At 37.9% G+C, this 23,198-nt stretch overlaps 1 protein-coding gene and 1 long non-coding RNA gene across 2 annotated transcripts; both read left to right on the top strand.

Moving 5' to 3' along the window:
- Nucleotides 1–5,223: 5,223 nt before the first annotated feature.
- Nucleotides 5,224–11,527, top strand: LOC140167865 (probable tubulin polyglutamylase ttll-15). The gene is made up of 6 exons (XM_072191156.1): nucleotides 5,224–5,410; nucleotides 7,167–7,346; nucleotides 7,750–7,875; nucleotides 9,243–9,330; nucleotides 10,047–10,282; nucleotides 11,516–11,527. The coding sequence occupies exons 1-6, from the start codon at nucleotides 5,228–5,230 to the stop codon at nucleotides 11,525–11,527; spliced, it is 825 nt and encodes a 274-aa protein (XP_072047257.1). The 5' UTR covers nucleotides 5,224–5,227.
- Nucleotides 11,528–12,453: 926 nt separating this feature from the next.
- On the top strand, nucleotides 12,454–15,462 carry LOC140167373 (uncharacterized). Its single transcript, XR_011861053.1, has 3 exons — nucleotides 12,454–12,529; nucleotides 13,594–13,693; nucleotides 15,392–15,462. It is a non-coding gene; the product is annotated as an uncharacterized lncRNA (long non-coding RNA).
- Nucleotides 15,463–23,198: the final 7,736 nt, after the last annotated feature.

Below are 23,198 nucleotides of genomic sequence, written 5' to 3'. Positions count from 1 at the left end.
CTTTTCAAATGTTACATGCTTCTCATGCATACAACTTCCCCATCTGTTATTAACTAAGACAACATGCTTCATGTAGGCTATTCATAGGTTGAATATCACGTTGTAGTGTATGCGTCGTTCTTTGATACTCTTTTCCAACTAAACTGAGCTCAAAAAGAAACTTATAATTTTTTACAACGCGTGAATCACAAGGTCATATCTTAAAATACTGTCAATCAAAATGAACCAAAATTACACACAGGATTACTTTAATACTCTACTCAAAACTCATGTCAGTAACCATGCAGTTGTCCAACTGACACAACAGCAAAATGCACTGTCATGGGATAGCTTCCTGGACTTCCTCCACTTTCACAGCCCAACATTTGGCAACCAGCACAAAAAATCTGTGAGAATGCACACAAGATCCTTGCACAGATGATAAAACGGTGCTGCTTTCTGCTTTTCATACATTTTTTCATGAAACAGGGCTGGGCTGTGAATGTGTTCCAGGAAGCTGTTCCATGTCAGTGCATTTTGCTGTTGTGTCAGTTGGATAACTGCTTGGTTACTGACATGTGTTAAGAGTAGAGTATTGAAGTAAACATTTTGGTAGAATTTGATAGATAGGATTTCAAGATATGACCTTGTGAAAAATTATAAGTTTCTTTTTGAGCTCAGTTTATATCCGTCGTCTAGGATTATGAACTAAAACACAACATGCATGAAGTAGGCTGTTCATAATATTGTTCAATATGCAATATCACTAGTGTATGCGTCGCTCTTTTAAACTCTTTTACAGCAATATTCATGGTTTAGGAAACTTGATGCATATGCAGCTGTAATGTACAATATAATATGCGTCGTTCTTTAAAAGTCTTTTCCAACTATATCCATCGTCTAGGATTATGAACTAAAACACAACATGCATGATGTAAGCTGTTCATAATATTGTTCAATATGCAATATCACTAGTGTATGCGTCGTTCTTTACAGCAATATACATGGTTTCGGAAAGCAAATATAATCTAAAATCGTCACAAGTTGTGAGCGATTGAAACATTTTAGTTCAGTTTATTAAAGCTAACGATTCAATGTTTTTATATACCAAAATCTATTTGATCAGCGTTTCAAAAATAGGAGGATTCTTCTTTTTTTTCGGGGCTATACCATACTGGCATTAGTTCTATAGCCATGATAGCGCCAATGTGTGCCATGAGTTCCTCTGCCAAACTAATTTCCTTCTTTGAAAAGTCCATCTTTTGGAAATGGGGCCAGGCGAATTTATGTATGGCGTAGGGGAGTGTGCCCCACAAGGTCATCATCCCTATATCTTCGTGTCAAAAATTGCCGTGATAGTACGGCGAATCCTCTCGTTTTTCAAAAGCTACGCATGGCGATTTTGTTCGAGATAGGCCGAGCGACTCAGGCTAAGCATACCATTTACACGATATTCTATTCTACACGTTTTTACGATTTGCGCCTGCTCAGTACCCCATATCGTGTTGCCATTACAAGACAATTCAATTTGTTATCGTGTAAAATCCAGGTTTTGTTTTCAATACACTAACTGGAAATTCAATACACAAATAGGCGATTGCTGTTGTCGTTATATACGCAGATAGTTTACTGCATTTTATACATAACGATTTTTAAATCGTACATTAAAATTGTGATATATTCAACTGTTTGAGAATTAAAATCAGATCCAGGTGCTCTATAGAATATTAAATCACAAGTCTATAAAACAATGCACTATATAGAGCTATCCAGACACTATGCAACTTTCTTTATCATGTTTATCTGCGTCGGTCAAATACCAATCGCCCGTCGCTCACCAACTGAGTATTAAGTTGCAGGGAAAAAATCTTTATAATATAGAGTGCACAACTTATAAGTTCCCCACTACATACTTTTTAGAATAAATTGAAAAAATACTTGACGAAATGCAACCATGTAAAAGGGTATCGGTAGCCGTATTTGTTTTACACATGTGGACCAAATTATAGCCTCACACATCATTGCATTCAGTCACAATGGGTTATTATGTAAAAGAAAATACCGTTTTTAACAGTGTTAAAAGTTACATCTGAGTCCATAGGAGTCAACTCTCAAACAATACAGTAGGCCAGGAATATTCATGTGTTTGTTAAAGAAAAACTCAATCTTTGGTTTTCAAAAGCAAAGCAGTTTTTTAAATCTTTTCTTTTTAAATGATAAATGGCTGAATTAGGCAGGATATGTACTGCAGTGAGAAAAGACCATACATCGCCAGTTCATCACTTTTAATCATGCCACGTTTGTCCGATTTCCTTCGCGGTCGAGCAATATGTTTGCTGGATAAAAATGTACCAGTGAAAGAGATTGCTCGTCGTATGGGAGTTGTGCCTAATGCAATTCGAAAATTGAAAACAAAATTTCAGGTGACAGGAGAAGTAAAAAATCAGCCGAGAGCACCTCGTTGATGTGTCACGTCTGTTCGTCAGAAGATATCAATAGTAAATCTGGCTGAAACCAACAACGGATCCGGACTTTCGTAGACAGCATGCGCTGACGTTGCAATGCACTTGTTAACAGTGTAGGAGGACACATTTCCTACTGCACATCTTAGACGTTAAGTGTTATTCCCATTACAAACTCATGAACAGGCCTGACATACTGTATTGTTTGAAATTTGACTCCTATGGACTCAGGTGCAACTTTTAAAACTGCCTATTTTTTTACATAATGAACCATTGTGACCGAACGCAATCATGTGTGACACTACACATTGGTCAAGATTTGTAAAACAGATAGGGTTACTCATATCTTTTTACAATTTTACATTTCGTTAAATAATTTTCGATTTATTTCAAAAAGTATTAGGGGAACTTATAAGTTGTGCACTCTATACATGGTGTCGACACAAATATCTGTGGTGCCCGGGTGTTGTGGTTGCGAGATATTGTTGCTGACCCGCAAGTAACGAGGTCAAGGTTTTATTATTGAATAGGGCACTATTGTCTTCAATACAGACGTGGCATATCATGCATATCATTCCAATTTAAATGACCGTGACAGTATAACACGTCACACTATGGACCACAATGCCCTCATCTCAATGGCATAGTTCAATAACCTCAATGAAACACCCATAGTGCAAAATTTGACCTCAAGTTGCAGAGTTTAAGTTTTTGTACCCAAATTTTCTAAGGTCATTCAATGAATGTACAAATGTATTGGGGTTAAAGAACTGTGCCCTAATAGATGAACATGTTGTGGATCCTAGTATACTGTTACATATAAGATCTTTAGTCGGATTTGTTATTACACTTTGCATAAACAACGGACGTTGACTATCGGTAAGTACCAAGCAATACATAATGATAAAATCTGGTCCACATGATATGATATTATAAAAATATTAACTGTCTATCTGCGTGTTTCTACTGATGGCCAAATCCCGCGCCGTGCCGGGTCATGGCGGGTAACAAGCCCAGTAGAAACGATCTGGGTAATCGGTTGCCGTGTCATGCCGGGTCATGTGCTCGCCTTTCGTGATCCACCTCTTGAGGTGGATCATGCCGGGTCAAAGCGTGTAATCCGCGCAGTAGAAACGAGCCGTGTGCTCGGTTGTCGAGGTCATGCGTGATGCAAAAATAACGCGATTTATATTGCATAATTTGAATTGCATATATCATTTGTGCCATAACTCTTTTAGTTTTTTCCTGACAAGTCGAAATGCAATTGTATACATTTTATTGTTACACCCTGTATAAGCAAGGCTATAGAGAGGATCTCTACTTCCTAGACATATTTTTGAAAAGTTATAACTGAATTTCAAAAAATAAAAATAAAATTGAAGAAACCTCAAAAAAGGAAGCGGGAGGGACATGAAACATGTTTATTTTTTTATTTGGCCTTATACGTTTATGAACATTAAGAAATAGATGTATAGAGGATGTTACGCTTATGAACATGATTTTCAACATTGTTAACAATTGCTAGTATGTCAACAAATGAAAGTTCTGTAATTTGTTTAAATTCTTAAATACTAAATTCTTTTGGATGTCATCAAATTGTAAATCTCTAGTCAAATTTTCGATTGTATCAAAGACGTTAACTTCATGTACAAAACATTAACGCTCTTTTCTTGTAAACATTGTATACCCATAGCTACTTTAATGAACAATAAATGTTCTGTAATTGTTCTTTATCCTTCATTTCTATTAGACTTTCAGTGTATTAGCAAGTCAAGTAGATGTATATGTATAACATATATTATTAGTTTGTAAACACCTTTTTTTTCATAAACATCATAGTAGGATACCCAAAGCTACTTATTATGCTAACAATGAACGTTCATTTAGAACTAGCCCTAGTTCCTCGGCTGGGATCGAGGCGCGTAGCGCCGAGAAGCGAGGCGCGCAGCTGGTGGATTTTGTAATGTCAGAGAGGGGTTGTCATAGTCCCATACAGGCACTGAACAAGTGCTACGTTCATTGACTGTTAGGCTAAGTGAACGTTACAGGATAATATGTATTCAGATTCTGCCTGAAGGTTCCTGCTTAAATCGTGTTCAAGAATCAACTAAGATTTATTTGGCCCCACCTTTTGCCAGTAAATTGGCTGTCCAGTGCATTTTTACTACGTGCCCGGCCTTATCAATTGGTACACAATAGCTCACCAATCTGAAAGCCTGTTTTAATCACATGGTCAGAATCAAATAATCAAAATGATTCGGACAAATAGGCTACACTGTCCATACACTGTACAGTCTCATTGCAAGATCATAGTCCTTGTCATTTGAGGCACGTAAAAACATACTCATTATGATCGATGCGAATTATAGAAACAGTTCAAACATTAAAATAACTACACCTTTATCTTGACACTTCCTCATTTGCTCGCCCTATTCCTTTTTAAAGGAATTTTTATTAACAGTTACTGTTTATTCGCCATAGAAGTGATGTAATATTCGGATTACCTACCATAGCAATACAATTATTGAATCGCCCTATGCTGCTACAACATTCACACGGTCCCTATGCCATATACAGGTTGTCCCAAAATGATCTATACGTACCGAGTTGCTTGCCAGGCCAGCGACTTTATACGTGTTAGGTTTAATTAATATATAAGCAGAACACCCAATTCTACTAATTTTTTTAAATTGTGACACCTGCTTTAGGCGCTTCATTTGAACTCCATGGTCGATAAGTATCTGTTTATTTCTCATGTTTATTGCAACTTTTCGCAGCTTGACAAGATGAAGTATAAGATGGCTCGACAAGGTGTGATTTGTACACTTGCAATCGCAATTTCTATGCAACTGTACTTTTTGTATGGCCTGGAATCCGAAGAGAGTCACTGCGTAGTTGTTCACTCAACGTTCCCATGCACGGTACTTCGTCGACCGATAGTCTTCTTAGCAATATCACCGAATGAAGAGGTATGATTGTGTGGCACGGCTGTTTGATGTGATCATTTATTAGTTTTTCAAACAAAACATCATGTACAACCTAAATTTGGGCTTATAAACAGCTAAAAGCGATAGCATGCTAATGTTAACAGATGCTTTTGACTCATATTCAACTTTAAATTTCCCATCTTTTACAAAATTATTTCACTTTTACAGCATTTTTTAAAGCTTTTCGAATATAAAATGTATCTATTTATGACAAAATTGGTGGCGCTATTTAGCTACTGGAAATTAGTACTCTTTCAAGCTTTTAATACAAACAATTTATCTTATTTTGTGATGAAATATGTTTATAAAATTTCTTTGCTGCTTGTTTCTCCTATTCCATCTGTTTTAAAGACAGTATTGATCACCTAACCTTGCAAATGAATATAATATGATTTAGGATAAATAGCGCCATCTATAGTTTGCATTTACTTAATAATGAAGCCAATTCTATATACATCAAACAATCGTGGTGGACTTGCTATTATATAAGACACTCAGTATGCCAGTGACCATCCTCTATTGTTGATCGATACATGTTGAAATCAGCATAATTCAGAAATACACCTTTTTGCTTTGCAATTAATTTTCTCGGTCATATAAAAAAACGATTATTTTATTTTATTTTCAGTAATGTCGGATAAAACATGGCACCTAGATTTGGATATAGGCCTACCTGTTTAAAAATATCTGGTGTTATAATTAGAAATTGTGTCTTTTAGTGTAATATTTTTAATTTTTATAGGCCCCAACTTCGCCCGTGAGCTTTTTTTTGGAATTAACTTTTTAGCGTTTCATAATATAGTTCGCTAAAGAAAGATTTATCTCACCTCTAAGCAATCCATGTCAACTCCAAAGATGTGCACCGCAGTACCTCTTCAATTTTTTTCTTTTTCTGTGTGGTGCTTGAAATTTCGCATTTCGCATCACATATATGGATTAGTGCAGATTTCGACCTCTCTGACCCAGATGTTGATTGTGGAACTTTCTCGAAAAGTTGTTTTTTCTTCAAAATCCATGATAATTGTGTCTGTTTGCTTGTAGTAATCAGCAGCGGAGGTCAATTCATGCATGGTGTTAATAAGCTGTGACTCACGAGAATGACGTTTCCGGAATCCATCTGGTTCCTGGCAGAGGAGATAGTGTTGGTCGAGATTATTCATAACTGTAGAATGCACAATATGTTCCATGAGTTTACAACATATGGGTGTGAGACTGACCGGTCTATAATTCAAAGGATGAGATTTGTTTCCTTCCTTTGAAGATGGGGCTGATGTTAGCTTGGAACCAACCCTTGGGGAGTATTCCTGTTTCCAAAGATGATGCAAAGATTATGTTGAGAGCAGGGTCTATCCATGGCGTTATGCCATCATGTCCAGCTGCTTTGTTGGGATTGAGATCATTTAATAGCCTCCAAAAACCTTCCTCCCTAATCTCTATCTTAGGGATCTTTGGGATGTCCAAAGATGGTGGTACCGGTACAACACCAGGAGGTTCCTCAGTGAAGACAGAGTGGAATTGGGTTTTGAGTAATTGTGCCTTCCCTTTGTTATCCAATACAAGTTGATGTCCATCTCTCAGAGCCTGGATGCCACTGTTATCAGTTTTTAGAGTGTTGATGGTGATCACAAAAATGGCATCGTGGTCATCCATGCCGGGTATGTTTCAATAGCTCTACCATTTATTGGTTTTGATCACTGCATATAGCGCTCTCTGATTCTTTGTATTTTACTATTCTCAGAAACGATACAAACCCGGCATTCAGCTAGCAATGGATACGTTTTCAAGACTAGGGTTTCGTACACACCGATCATACGAAGAGACTAAACCAGACCATTGTGATATTTTATGGACTCATACTTACCCCTTTCATAATTACAAAATAGTGCGACTCTTAATCAATCCGAAAAACAATGTAAAGGTATGTATAAAACCGAGAGTATTATTATAGTCGTCAGTGGAAACACAGGTAAGAGACATCCTCTGTCTTGGGGCACCCGCAGTAGCGTAATTAGCGGGGTAGGGAAGGGGGTGATGCAGGTGAGGCGGAGTGTGCGCCTGACAAAAAATGAAGAGAGAAGAGTGCTCTACTTACAAAAATGAAAGATAAAATCGGAAAGTCAGGCCGCTTTATGTGCCACAGGTACTAGGGAAGCACGGTGGCCCAATGGTTAGAGCGCGAGCTTCATAATCGAAAGGCTGCGCGTTCGAGCCCCACCACGGCCAGTGTGTTGCGTCCTTGAGCAAGATAGCTCTATTCCCAATAGCTTCACTCCACCCAGGTACACATGGATACTCCTAAATGTATGAATTTTATTTTTCAGATCAATCATTTTCCAGGAATAGGAAGCATATGCGTTAAATCTACCCTCAACACTGCGTCACCTGTCAGCAAATACATACCAAAGACATACAAGATGCCAGATGATAGGAAGAATTTTATAAAGGAAGTAAGTGTTGCCTTTAATGACACGTTCTACACGGACACAATTCTTTCCGCCCGACGAATACAGCGCTTAATCTTAAAATGTATTTTACGATTTGCCGCATACATCGTTACATTAATGTTACCATAGGGCATTAAATTTTGGTGTGACATTCCTATTACTGAACACGGACGAAAACTGCATGTGTGTAATTTACACCGCAAAGGCATCATAACACATGGATCCTTTATCACCATCGTTCAGCCGCGCTGTGCAATATATTGGCGGAATCCTTCATTCATGTATAGAAAATGCACCAAATTTGGCTTAGAGCTTACAACGCTGAATAATTCTTGATATGATACCGTATTTAGTGAAACATTTCCAGATGACTTCCGATATTTAGGTTGAAAAACATACTTTTTATGTGATTTTTACCACAATTCTTACCCAAAAAATGTCATTATTACAAAGGATATAACTTCCTCAAGGATCCTCCGCAGTAGATTTTAATCTTCTCCGTTACGTAGCTGTGAGTTTGCCGATATACTGTAGGCATAAATACACGCTGTGACACTAAGGACGAACCTTCTCTAGACTTTTATGAAAAATCCATCTCTGCCGGCATTTCAAATGATGAAACTCACACACCACAATGAGTGTCTTCAAGAAAAAATAGTTTAAGGTCACTCAAGCGTAACAAATTTGTCAAAAGGATTGCTTCGTAACATCATAAATAATCGCTAGATATCGACTATTTAGTACAAGCAAGAACAGGACACAACAAATATACTGCATAACATTTTCCAACTGACTTTGTGCTGACGGTTAGTAATTTTACAGATTTTCCAAATAGGGAGTTTGGTCAAAACTCTGAATGCACCATTTTTACGCAATATCTGTAACATCTATTAGAAACGTCCAATTTCTAAAATCTAAAATTCTTATGAAAGCTAAATATATGTACATTGTAGAATTTAAAACAATATAACCAATAGTAATGCTCTTCATACCTAAAAATACAAATTTTCCGGTATAAATAATTATGTGACACCCTGTACTTCCATCACGTGTCTACTTAGCCCATGAAGACAAAATTTACTGAGTATGCCTAATTGCCTATATGAGGTTAATCAAACTTCTTCAGGATCGGATACATAATCGACGCTGTTATTCTACATGTATATAAAACCCGATTCTAAAATCATATTTGCATAATCTTAATATCCTATTTGCGGACAATTATTGTGTCAAATAATTTTTCTCAACCAAAAAAATCCGAACTTGACACTCATCACGTCAAAAAATAACAACAATAGCACAATGACCTGTCACATTTGACCAACTAATTATTGATAATCATGCACAGTTTTTGTATGTATCCTTGATAGGTAAGCAAAACCAAAAATCTTGAGAAGGAGCAGGTATGGGTCGAGAAAAAGTCATTGCACAGGAACGTTACTGTGAAGGCCACACACGGTAAATAGACATAAACTATGAAAAGATAGGCGTTCTGCCTAAAAGACAACAGAGTTACTCCTATATTTAACCATAGTCTGCTATAATACTACGCAACTGCATTAACCCTAACGCCCTCGCTGTATCATCAACTGCAGAAGTGGCTCGTCTGCTCTTAGAAAAACAAGTTTGTGCTAATGTTTTCTATCAGAAACGAGTCTCCAAGTATTTATACTTTACAGTATTGTAAATCTCCTTGTATTATGAATGTGATATATACTCGTATATATTAATCGATATACCAAAATTGCTTACCCTCCCCTTTTGGCTTACGAACGAAAGGTTCAAAGTCAGCAAAAACATATGTATCCAGCGATGCCGAGGTCTTCATCAGTGCTTGAGCGCCGTACGCTGATTACATCATCAACTGCAGAAGTAGCTCGTCTGCTCGGGTTAGAAAAACATGTTTGTGCTAATGTTTTCTATCAGAAACGAGTCTCCGAGTATTTATACTTTACAGTACTGGGGCCCAAGCACTGATGAAGACATCAGCATCGCTGGATTTAGATGTTTTTGCTGACTTAGAACCTTTGCCATGTTCAAAGACTTTTGTCCGACACGGCGTTTATTTTATAGGTCTATTGGTCTAACGGCTCGCATCCGACACTTTACGGAAAACAACTTTTATCATCTAGTAGTTAATTATAGTTAATTATAATTTATATTATTTCTTCCAGAGATTGACCTTGACAGTGAAGGAATTATTCAAACATTTATTCACAATCAGTTTCTCCTTTATGGTCACGTGATCAGCTTGGGAGTCATGGTGATTATCACTTCCGTTTCGCCGTTGAGGGTGTATACATTAGACAATGGATGGATGGTCAGGATCGCAAACAAACCATATCATCCCGTAAATTATAGTGATTTTGAGACGTTCATAACCAATTCAGGATCAAATAATATGTTCGAAGTAAGTATAAGGCTTAAACGGATAAATTTTTGCTCTTTTCTACAACACGCGTGATGTGTTAAAGCCCAGGCCTTTTTTATCGAGAAAGAAAGAAAGAAAAGAAAGAAAGAAAGAAAGAAAGAAAGAAAGAAAGAAAGAAAGAAAGAAAGAAAGAAAGAAAGAAAGAAAGAAAGAAAGAAAGAAAGAAAGAAAAAGAAAGAAAGAAAGAAAGAAAGAAAGAAAGAAAGAAAGAAAGAAAGAAAGAAAGAAAGAAAGAAAGAAAGAAAGAAAAGAAAGAAAGAAAGAAAGAAAGAAAGAAAGAAAGAAAGAAAGAAAGAAAGAAAGAAAGAAAGAAAGAAAGAAAGAAAGAAAGAAAGAAAGGATCAAATAATTTGTTTGAAGTAAGTATAAGGCGTAAACGGATAAAATTTTGCTCTTTTTTACAAAACGCGTGATGTGTTAAAGCCCAGGCCTTTTTTGGCGAGAAAGAAAGAAAGAAAGAATGAAAGACAGACATAAAGAAAGAAAGAAAAAAAGAAAGACAGAAAGAAAGAAAGAAAAAAAAAAAAAAAAAAAGAAAGAAAAAAAGAAAGAAAGAAAGAAAGAAAGAAAGAAAAAAGAAAAGAAAGAAAGAAAGAAAGACAGACAAGAAAGAAAGAAAGAAAAAAGAAAGAAAGAAAAAAAAAAAAGAAAAAGAAAGAAAGAAAGAAAGAAAGAAAAGAAAGAAAGAAGAAAACTTAATTTCTTGGGTGCGGTTTTCACTTCCCTCGTGTTCCTGACATGGCCACAGGGGTCTCTCTTGGCTGACCAAGATTAGCGTGTCCTTATATGACTGTTTGCTTGATGACTCAATCGCATCACGTGGAGTCCGCGCTTACATATGCTCCATGAATAAAGGTTTTTTGATATTTGGTACGGTTAATGTTAAGTTACTCATGGGAGGAATATTAAGGTGTTATCAATACAGTACAAAACTAGTGGCAAATAGTGGTCATAGACCACAAACCTAGCTGGGGCATGTTGGTGTTTCGGAGGTATCTGACCCCTGCAAAATTTTCCAAAAATGTTCCTCTGGTCATCAGGTTTGTTGTCACCGAGTTTGAGCCCATGTACCTCTTACAGATGTCCAGATAACGCTATTCTAAGATTAAGCCCCAGATGACCTTTGACCTGACCCCTTCAAAATGTTCCAAATTGTTCCCCTGGTCACGAGGTTTTTTGTCAACGAGTTTGAGCCGTGTATACCTCTTACAGATGTCCAGATAATGCAATTCTAAGAGTTGACCTAAGCTGACCTTTGACCTGACCTGCATATGTTTCACAATTTTCCCCAGGTCATGAAGTTTGTTGTCACAGAGTTTAGCCCCATACCCCTTACAGATGTCCAGAAAATACATTTCTAAGATTTTACCTCTGTATGACCTTTGACTGTTCCTCTGGTCATGAGATTTGTTGTCACTGAGTTTGAGCCCCATACCCCTATTATTAATTATAAGTTTTGACCCCAGATAACCTTTGACCTGACCCCTGCAAAATGTTCCAAAATGTTCCCCTGGTCATTAAGTTTGTTGTCAGCGAATTTGAACCACGTACCCCTTACAGATGTCAAGAAAATGCATTTCTAAAATTTGACCTCTGCGTGACCTTTGACCTGACCCCTGCAAAATGTTCCCCTGGTCATGAAATTTGTTGTCATCGAGTTTGAGCCCCATACTCTTACAGAAGTAAAGATAATGCAATTGAAAGATTTTAACCCTTAATGACCTTTGACCCAAATTCTGTATGCAAGTTATAGGCGTGTGGTATAGCCGATGCATATATGCAAATGACATCATTGTACTATATAATATGTGGCAGAAGAAGCATTTTGAAGGTATTTGGTTAAATACCGGAAATGCCCCCTTAATGACCTTTGACCCCAATTCTGTTTAGACCTTATGGGCACTGGATATAACTGATACATATGTGCAAGTTACGTAATTGTAGGGTGTAACCTGTAGGAGGAGGAGCATTTTGAAGTTATTGCCAGAAAGAAAGAAGAAAGATCGGATAGCAAAACAGTACCTAGCTCGGTGGGTTGAAAACCCCCCAGCTAGGTAACAAGAATTATAACTTCACAAACATGGAAAATACACCACAGTTTTTGCCAAATAAAATGGCTAAACATGAATAAACATATTTCACAGTTTGAACCCATGCGAAGATTCTTTGATCACACAGGCTATTCAAGAAGGCAAGCTTTGATTGCTCATATGCTCTCAGATCTAGGTGAGTATTAAACTGGCTAAGTTATTATTATTATTGTTATTATTTTAGTGTTAGTGTTATTATTGGTATTATCATAAGACAGTCGTAACGCTGTTTACTGTTTTTGTCCAATTTCTTTCTATTTCTTTCTTTCTTTCTTTCTTTCTTTCTTTCTTTCTTTCTTTCTTTCTTTCTTTCTTTCTTCTTTCTAACCATTCAGTAATCAGCTCCTGACCAATCAGTAATCAGCTACTAACCATTCCGTTATCAGCTCCTGGCCAATCAGTAATTAGCTACTAACCATTTAGTAATCGGCTCCTGACCAATCAGTTATCAGCTACTAACCATTCAGTAATCAGCTCCTGACCAATCAGTAATGAGCTACTAACCATTCAGCAATCACCTCCTGACCAATCAGTAATCAGCTACTAACCATTCAGTAATCAGCTCCTGACCAATCAGTAATCAGCTACTAACCATTCAGTTATCAGCTCCTGACCAATCAGTTATCAGCTACTAACCATTTAGTAATCAGCTCCTGGCCAATCAGTAATTAGCTACTAACCATTTAGTAATCAGCTCCTGGCCAATCAGTAATCAGCTACTAACCATTTAGTAGTCAGCTCCTGGCCAATCAGTAAACAGCTACTAACCATTCAGCAATCAGCTCCTGATCAATCAGTAATCAGCTACTAGCCATTTAGTAATCAGCTCCTGGCCAATCAGTAAACAGCTACTAACCATTCAGTAATCAGCTTCTAACCAATCAGTAATCAGCTACTAACCATTCAGTAATCAGTGATCAGTGATTGAACAATCGGTAATCCGCTACTGACCAATCAGCAATTATTGGTTTAATAGTGATCAGCAATCAGTAATCAGTATTTTAAAACCTATTTTGATTCACCTGGTGTTGATCGGAGAAAAGAAATGGCAGAGCATGGCGAAAAAGTACGGTAGTTTCTAGGCATTCTTGACATGGTGACTTCAAAGAAAGTTTCCGATTACAGAGACTAAACTTGTTACGTAAACACACGTAGTCTCTTATGTTCTGTCTTCGACTATATTTTGTGCATTGGTTTCAGGAGTAGAGCAATCTAAAGTTCAATCTATCAGAGAGCAAGTATTCGATGCAGTACAGGATGTAGTGTACAACAAACGGGAAATACTTGGAAACGTTATGAAGTAGGTGTTCCAAAACAAGCTTTATTTAGGGCTAAACATTTTGTTTTGTTCTGTAGGTGGCGTGAAAACCTGCGGATTTATTATTATTATTAGTAGTAGTAGTAGTAGTAGTAGTAGTAGTAGTAGTAGTAGTAGTAGTATTACTATTACTATTATTATTATTATTATTATTATTATTATTATTATTATTATTATTATTATTATTATTATTATTATTATTATTATTATTATTTATTATTGTTGTTATTATTTTTATTTTTAAAGTTATCAAATTATAGTTATTGTCAAATTAGAATATGTTAGGTATAAAAAATATTTTAGGAAAATTATAGATTGATTTACTTTTATTGGATATTCAGTGATTTCAAATTGCTTTTAAACAAAATGTATGAGGAAATATGTTACCATGGTTGCCGTTTTAATCCATACACCCCTTATGGAAGACCTTTATTCGAATCAGCTCCCTGAAGGGCTGAGTCCAATTGAAATCTACACTTCCTGTATGGGAGATTAAGATCATGTCTTCAATATGGGGTGTATATTTTTCAAATGGTATTATAGCCCAATGAGAGATTCTGATTTCCAATTGTTTTTTGACTATAAAATACCGTAAGTGCCTTTGAATTAACGTACAGGCGCTAGTCCTCAGGTTCGTAATATACGTAGTCCGAAAATACGGTTCACTAGTTTGAAAACACGGTCCGATATAGCTGTATAGTTTGCTAGCAACATAAAAAGGGTTCGCTAGTCCGAGAGTTATGCTGGTTTCATACTTTCTGCCGCTTGCCGCTGATGAAAGACAATGTTGTCGCTCAGCATCGCCAAAAAAACCGTATCATGTTCTCATACGTCCGAGCGGCACCGCACTCGAGTTGACTTGAATTGAACTCCCAGCGATGCGGCCGCTTAGGCAAAGCGGTGGAATGATCGATATATCTTCTTGACGCTGCAGCGAGATGGTCACCGCTAGCGTTTCTGGTGCGAGTGCGCAGTAAAGCAAAATATTCATCAAAGCGGTAAGCAGCAGGAAAGTATGAAACCAGCATTAGAGTAGGGGTTATGGTTAGGGCTAAGGTAAGGTTTTGGATTTGTGTAAGGGTAAAAGATTAGGGTTATAATCGAAGACGCGTCTGACGTCACTGTCAATCAAATTCCCTACGATCCTTGATTGATTAATAGCGCGTAATTAGTAGATCGATTTATTTCGTGCCGATCGGAGAAAAGGAATAGCAGAAAATGGCGAAAGCGTACTTTTACAAGAAAGCATCTTTTACAGGCATTATTGACATGGTGCCTCGGGAAAGAACGTTTCCTACTATAAAGACCTAAATTTGAGATGGTTTGTATGTTTGAAGTTGCAAACGTAACAATAGTCATCATCACGACACCGTGCTCAAGTTTGATTGACAGATGACGTCAATTATAGAGTACTGGCAAACTTTACGGAGTAGCGACCCTTAAGACAAACGGATATGGATGTAGACCGTTGAATTCCATTAATATACTGCATAACAATGCAGGTCCAAAGGAGGTCTAGTCACCGTATGCAGTAAATATGAAAGAGTAGCCTTAAACTTCAAAACTGCTTGGTCGAAAATTTATATTCACTAAGTACAGAATGATTTGCGTCAAGAGCAAAGGTGTGTGTAAAATGGTAAAATTAAATTGAAATTCGTTCTTCTTTTTCAACCGATATAGTTCAAGCTTTTTCGAAGTGATGAGGTGGGATTTCATTATAGATGAGGACATGAAAGTCTATTTGATTGAGGTACGGAATAAACATTATGGCAGATATTATCTTAACATAAGTTAACAACTGCTATGGAATACGCTATTCTAACTGAAATCCATAACCTCTTTGGAAGACATAACGTTAACCTACCACACAGGAAGTGTAGATTTCAAATGGACTCTCCCATTCATGTAGACCCATTTGAAATTCACACCCCATGTGTGTTAGATTAAGGATATGTTTTCCATAGAGTGTGTATAGATTTCCACTGGATAAGCTCAATTGCTATTGTACGACTGTGTGTAATAAGTTACGAGTTCGACCCCCGAAGCGTAAAGTAATTATCTTTATAATTTATCGTGAAAATAAATTTTGTTTGGCTGCAGCATCCCTTCAGTATCTCCCAGGAGGTGCTAGACATATTGTGAGTACAGTGTGCGCGGCCGTCCTGGTTTTCTCTTCCAATGTGGTGGAATATAAAGGGCATATTCTTTCACAGGCTCGTCGTCTTCAAGACGCAGTATATGGCCGAGAAATTTGGCAACCAGTGGAGTGGTGTTGGTCAGATTGTAGATGGTTTGATGTTTAGCATGACTCTGTAGCAAGATGTTGCAAAGGCATTGATCTTGTTTTCCACGTCCTTGGTGATAACCCATGACTCATAAAGAAAGACAATAACACAAGTTGTATCAAACAGCTTGATTTTTGTTTCGATTGGCAGGGATGGGCTTCTCCAAAGGCGTTCCAGTTTCCAGAAAGCTGCCCTGACTAGTGCTATTCTTCTTTTTTAGGTCTCCAGCACTAGAGCCCATATTGGAACCCAAGTACTTGAAGTCTGTGACATGGTTGATGGTACTACCATAGACTTTAAGTGCTGGTTGGGCGTTACAGTTTGCAGTCATATATTGTTTCTTAGGTGCGCTGATGACAAGGCCTAGAAATGCTGCTGCAGTTGCAATCTGCGACTGGGCCCGGGCTGTGGAAAATCCAGCAGGGCAATATCATCAGCAAAATCCAGGTCATTCAGCATCCTAGCAGAATACCTGCTTGACCGACGTGGGTCGGTAACAATTCCAGCGTCAATTCAAGAGGTTGATTTCTTCCGAAGGTAATCTACCAGGATAATGAACAGGAATGGTGCTAACACATCACCCTGGAGCACTCCAGTTGTTACTTGGTAAGGCTCTGAGACTGAGATACTACTTCCATCTACCATAACGGCACAATTGGGGTCCTTGTAGAGCAGCTGGATGGCATTTACCACAACCTTTGGTATTCCATATTGCCGCAGCACTGAAAACACGACGTACCTGTTGATGGAGTCGAAGGCTTTTTTGAAGTCCACAAAAGTGACTGTCAAGGGAAGTTGGTACTCCTTGAAACCTTCCATGATCCTACTCAAAATGTGTATTTTGCTGAGCACAGCTGCGACCTGATCTAAAGCCAGCCTGGTTGCTTCTCAGTAAGGGATCAATGTGAGGTCGGATCCTGATCAAAATTATCTTGTTGTACACTTTTGCGGGAATGCAAAAGCAAAATACCACGGTAGTTTGTCATAAGAAAAAGGGGTCGCCTTTCTTTGGTAGAGGAATGATTACATTTGTGACCCATTGACGTGGCGGTGTCACGAGTTGGGGGCTCAGTGATGATAGGAAGATCTTCAACAGCTGGTGCAGGAAGTTCTGTGGCTGTTGTGCCACTGTCGTTGTTAAGGAGTGAGCTAAAATATTCCTTCCATTCCTCAAACCGTTCATGGTCACTGGTTAGGGCTGTTCGCTCCCTCTTTTTGACTTTCACCCCTTTCCTTGAGTTCTTCCCAGAAAGCGGGTGTATGATTTTCCAGGTGGTGGTGTAATTCTCATGGACCAGCTTCAGGTTTTCCATTTGCTTATTGAGCTCGTCAGCTTTATAAGAGTTGTTAAGGCTGGTGTTCAAATTCCTCCATCTTTCTCTAGCTTGACGAGTCTTTGAAATGGAGTACTACTCTTTGGCCTCATCCCTGTCAAGTTTAAGTCTGATGTTGAATCTGATACCCAACTTGGCAGTCCTCATGGCTCTTGCTTTCCAATAACTTTCTCAGCAACTTTACGAACCGCTGTTTCAAGGGTCTCGTACCTATCGATCAGAGATGGGTCTGGCGTCATCCATGCTCAAGACCTGGAATTTGTTTGATAGCTCCAACTGAAGTTCCTCCTTAGTATTAGGATCTTGCAACTTCTTCCAGTTGAATTTGGGTCTCTTGCAAGGTTTTCTTTTGCTTGTTCGCAGCTAGACTGGCAGCTAGACAGATGCTCTCAATACGATGATCGGAGTCCACTTCTACTGAGTTGTATGCTCAACAGTTAAGGATAGAATTTACCCGCTTGCTGTTTATTAGAATGTGATCTTACTGTGCATGGGTTTATCCAGCTGGATGGGTCCATGTCCAGAGACGGTCCCTGGGTTCGGGGAATCTCATTTGGGCCGGTCTGAGATTGTACTCCTGGCAAGTGTTGACCACTTGCTCACCATTGTCATTTGTTGAATCATGGTAGCAGTATGGACCAATGACTCAATGATGGGAAAGACGACTATCTGCTCCTATTCTGGCATTAAAATCGCAGAGGACGAGATGGATGTTGTCCCTTTTTATACCATCCAGGTGGTCAGATAGAGATGAATAGAATTCCTCCTTGTCAGAAGATAGATGTTGAGCACTCAGTGGGTGCATATCCAACAGTGATGCTAAGCTGAGGGTTACCATGGAATGTTACGAATAGTATCCTCTCAGAAACAGCTTCAACACTCTGACATCTGTGGCTGTGCTTGGACATGACCAGACCCACTCCTCCGTGGCTTAATAGCAGAACTGAATAATAAAACCCAGTTTCTATCGTCTAACCAAAGTTCATCAGTTGGGCTTGGTGTAATGAGACGATGCTCTTGAATTCCGGCAATGTCAATACCGATCAGCGCAGCCCATGAATAGCTGATGGATTTTGATTAAAAGTCCGTACATTATAAGTGTATAATTACAAAAGTTTGAAGGTAGACAGGCGACAATAATCAGGGCCAACAGTTCGTGTTCTTGATGGTGTGCCAAATTCCCGCTGGTCCGTCATGGAGTCAACAGTAGACTGCTGCTCATCTACCCTCAGTATTTTTTGAAGATTTGCTTGTGAATTACTTAAGTCCAGTCCCTGTTTCAGCTTTTTTTTCTGGACACACAGCAGCCTAGATCTACCAATAGAGTAGTAGTTCGTGCCTGATCCGGAACATGTTGGCCACTGTTGGAAGGTTGACCAATGATGACATATTCAACACCATCCTAATGACCGTTGAGAAGTAAATCTTCCTCTTCCGCTCTGAAGATATGGAGCCATTAAGATAGGCTACTCCAATATGAAGAGAATCACTATACCGTCCTTGACTCCCTAGAATACTCAAGAATATAAAGATGGAGCTTGATGTTCATGGCAAGAGACCTTGGAACTAAACTAGTCCTACCAGAAAAACAGCACCCAATCTTACTGCACTGTTCTCCAGCATGTTAAGGACAAAGCCCGGCCAGAACATAACTCACAAGTGCTCTTGAAACTCCTGAGGGATGTGAAGGTTTATTGCGGTGCACTTTGGGTATGCGCTTCTTAGCCCCTAATTTGATTATATTGTTAAATTGGGTATGGATTGACTTTGTGCCCCACAGTCCGAGTGTAATTTGTTGTGTGGATTTGTCCCACGGTGACTCGGCAAAAGATTAATATGTCTTCCCAGTGCAGTTGTTTCGTTTTTAGGTTGCTAGCGTCTATTTTTTTTCAAACCATCATTTAATTTTTCGGGCTATTGAAAGGGGCGGCAAAATTCATTTTCCTCCAGCCCCGGGTAAGAGCGGTCTATGGGGAATATTACCATGATTATCTATACTTACTGTACATCAGTTCATTTTGATTTTATCTTTTCCAGGCAAATATGTCACCAGACCTGATGAATTCACATTTCTTGGTTCGAGCCAAGAATTATAACACCATCTTTAACACTATTACTACAATAGGTTACCGACACGGTAGCTGGAAAACCAACGGGTCAGTATTACAGTTCCCACGTTAGTAAACGTTTCCTCGTTTCAAATTATAAGTTTTGTTGTCTCTTTTGTTCAGAAACCAACAATCAGGGGATTAAAAAGTGGAGCAGAACTGGTCTGCAATCAATACACTTTTTGTGCTGGGAGTGCACAGTAGGGTATATAACCATAAGTATATAATCGTCTGTTGTGCTAAGCATAATTATCATCAATGATCCCCGTGTATGCGATATGTATATAAATAGACATACTGCTTGTTTAAAAAAATTGTGCAAGTGGAAACTGGCATCTGTGGCAATTATACAATATTGGTGTGACATTATGCTTACATCAACGTCATGGGAGCAGTCCTAGCTTTTAAATACTGTTTGTTTCGTTCATGTTGGTTTCGTCAATCCAGAGATCTGCTTCACTGAACACAAATGTATGAAAACCCTTTTGTGCCACTCTTTAGAAAATGTACTAGAATGTTATATATCCAAATACCTGTACAGTACAGTTAATAAAAGAACATTCATTTGTAGGATTAGAAATGATTTTGTAACAACTGCACATTATAAATGTATTGAAGACGAGGGCAGCAAGATGGGTTGCTACAGGTGACGGTCATGGAAGGGGGCTCTGAGTGACCCATGTACACGAACAATAATGTTAAAGACCAAACTGTAAAATGGACTAAACTGTTGAGTTCAAGCAATGTCGGATTCAGCTGATGCACACACGGAAATATGCTTATAATTCACGATCAAAACCATCAATGTATAATCGTGCATTACGCACAATTATGTGCAATATTTCGTTGACACGATTTTAATTTTACAACAGAGTGTGCAATATTTGTCTGTCTTTTAACATGTCTTGAGTGACAAAGAAAACAGTATTTACCATCACAAAATCATTGACATGTACATGTATTTATCTTTACAGCAGAATGAGAAATATTTATTTGTCTTTTAATCTGTTTTAAGTGGAAAAAGAGTATAATTATACCTGTATCATGATAAAACAGCAAACACCATTTTGTATTGTTGTATAATCGATGCATTCTTTTGATTTCACGAAGGAACTCTTGATTAACTTGATGCTATCGTTGATTTACATGTACAGCCCTCTTCCCTAGTAAAAGTGGCACAGTTGTGATTTTACCCTTTCGTTGTTAACTAAACCTTTCTCTAGATTAAAACAAGCAAATTGAACAGAACAAACGGCATTCGAGAGCTAAGGCTCCGTCCTTGACGTTAGTGTAAGCATCATGTTACAATAGTATTCCCTATTTGCCAAAGAGGGCGCTTTTTACTTGCTCATTTTTTTTTTAGACGGGCTGTATCTCGATGGTTTATATTTGTTCACTGGGAAGGCTAATTTGGAAATCGAACCCCCACTTTCAAATGTAGATTGACTTGTTCGACTTCTCTGCTTGTGAATACTGCACTGCGAAATTTAAAAACTAATGTATACTTTGATCAAGGTATCTTCAAACCTGACATTATGCGGTTTTACGATTATGTAACGAACTGAAACGAAAACCGAAAGTGCTTTCTACAAATTTTAAGTTTCTAACCAAAGGGTAGAAACAAAGATATCGATAATGATGTCTGCCATGAGCTTAGGGAGGATACTAGGAAACCACGAGACCAAAACCAAAACTAAAACTCAATATTTGAAATGATTGGTTATCTAACACTATTACTACAATAGGTTACCGACGACACGGTAGCTTGAAAACCAACGGACGGGTCAGTATTATAGTGACCACTTTGGTACACGTTATTAAATACACTATTATACTACATTTAAGTTACCAATACGGTAGCTGGAATACAAATTTGTCAATATAGTTGTATCTACGTTGTTAATTCTCTATAAATTAATCTCTAACTTGACTATGCTAACACTATGAACTAACACTTTAAACTGAAGGAACCCTTCTGGAACAAAATGTCGTCCGCAACGTATGCTCCAGTACCACAACATGTATACAACATTCAGAGGGCAGCGATTCGTTGCTAAAGTTAATCTAAAACCTGCTTAATTTTGGAACTTGAATGAAAAGAGTCACAGTAAACCAGTGTAATCACTGGTGAGATTACGTTTGAAATATAGTTTGATGCCCTGATTAACGTTATAAGGATTCTATTTTTTTTTAATCTATTTTATATCTTTCATCCGAAGCATACGAGGTAAAGACATCAATGTTGATCTTAAAGTGTGTTTTACAGACATTTGTGAAGCCTGTGAGCTAAAGGTAAATTAAATCATATTTATGGTTTATTTACGGAAAAAAATCATGGCACTATTTTAAAAACAGCATGCAAATATATTTTCTTTTAAATTTCGAACTTGGCGCTTACCTTTGTGATTTAGAAACCACATTTAGTTTGGCCCTATATTGCTATTGGTGGTCCGATAGATCTTTCTATCGTACCATGGGGATGAAATGTATCGAGCATAATAATAAATATTTACATAGTGTTATAGTACCATGCAGGTTATGATAGAAAGAGCTATCGGTACATATCGACGGAGCACCGATGTCAATAGAGGACAAAACTAAAATGAGTGCCTAATACAGACTGCTAAAAACCTATAACATCTAATCTAAAATAAAACATCACAATTCTTTCCAACTCAGTATTGGTTGATCGAACATTTAATACTCCTTGGGATAATCGTAGCAAAAAAGTAAACTATTCCTTAACTGACAGATATAAGAAACGTTATACGTGTTCGGGTGTTTACAAGCCTTGATACTATATTCTTTGTTCATGTATAGGAATGCTACTTATGTTCAAAATGTCTACCGGATGAGATAAAGCAAATGTTACGAACATCATACATGGAGCATGTTAACAGACTTGGTCTGCGGAGAGTACACCCGAAACCTATGGTAAGTGTAAACTTGATTCATACTACAGTCGCTCGCTGGAGAGTACACACCCTAAACCTAATGTAAATGATGAACTTTCGTAAACATAAGCATCAGTAGGATTATAGATAAGATTAAGGGACCGATCGTTATTTACGGCAGGGTGGGAATGGGTGTTTTGGTAAATATATCGACAACAAATTTCGCGTTCCCCCCTCGCGTCAGCTCAAAATGTTCGCGTTCCCCCTTGTTTTCCCAATTTTCTCCATTTAAAAGTTAACAATCCCCCCTCCTGGTACAACTTAAAATTTCAGGTGCCCCCCTAAATTTACCCATTACCCCCCCTGCCATAAATAACGATCGCTCACTAATTTACTTTTTGTTTGACAAATCCAAATATTATCTACTCACACGATTTGAGCTTTCGCCATGATGCCTTGATCAAAAGTGATCTGCTTAACTGTAGTTTCCGCGGCGTTTGGATACAATCTCACTCCTCCGGATCGAAGTTTGTTTTGACAGTGGATCATGGCAAACACATTAAAACCTCCTGGGCGCCACTTTCAAAACATGTTATGTACATATTACGGTCCATCGAGAAAATGCTGTAATGCCATATAGGTTTAAGCACGTGCCATCAAAAATAAAAACGGGTTTGAAACTTGGCTAAGAAGTAGTTTTGATTTTAAAGATCAGATACAGATACATGTTATTTTGTGATATGTATAATTTGGAAAGATCTGAAATAAACGCTCTAAAAACTATTATTTTATATTAGGCCTATACGTGTAAAATGAGAGAAATACATCGGGTTGTTATTTCTGATTTTGGTCAAGCACGCCGATTT

The sequence above is a fragment of the Amphiura filiformis genome, chromosome 13 (assembly GCF_039555335.1).
Source record: "Amphiura filiformis chromosome 13, Afil_fr2py, whole genome shotgun sequence".
NCBI classification, from domain to species: Eukaryota; Metazoa; Echinodermata; class Ophiuroidea; order Amphilepidida; family Amphiuridae; genus Amphiura; species Amphiura filiformis.
Note: the sequence above shows the minus strand (reverse complement) of the source record. Positions and strands in the feature narration are given on the sequence as shown.

Coding starts and splice junctions, on each gene's coding strand:
- LOC140167865 (XM_072191156.1), top strand. CDS start 5,228: ATGAAGTATAAGATGGCTCGACAAGGTGTGATTTGTACACTTGCAATC. Junction 5,411..7,166: donor CAATATCACCGAATGAAGAG/GTATGATTGTGT, acceptor TACTATTCTCAG/AAACGATACAAACCCGGCAT. Junction 7,347..7,749: donor ATCCGAAAAACAATGTAAAG/GTATGTATAAAA, acceptor TTTATTTTTCAG/ATCAATCATTTTCCAGGAAT.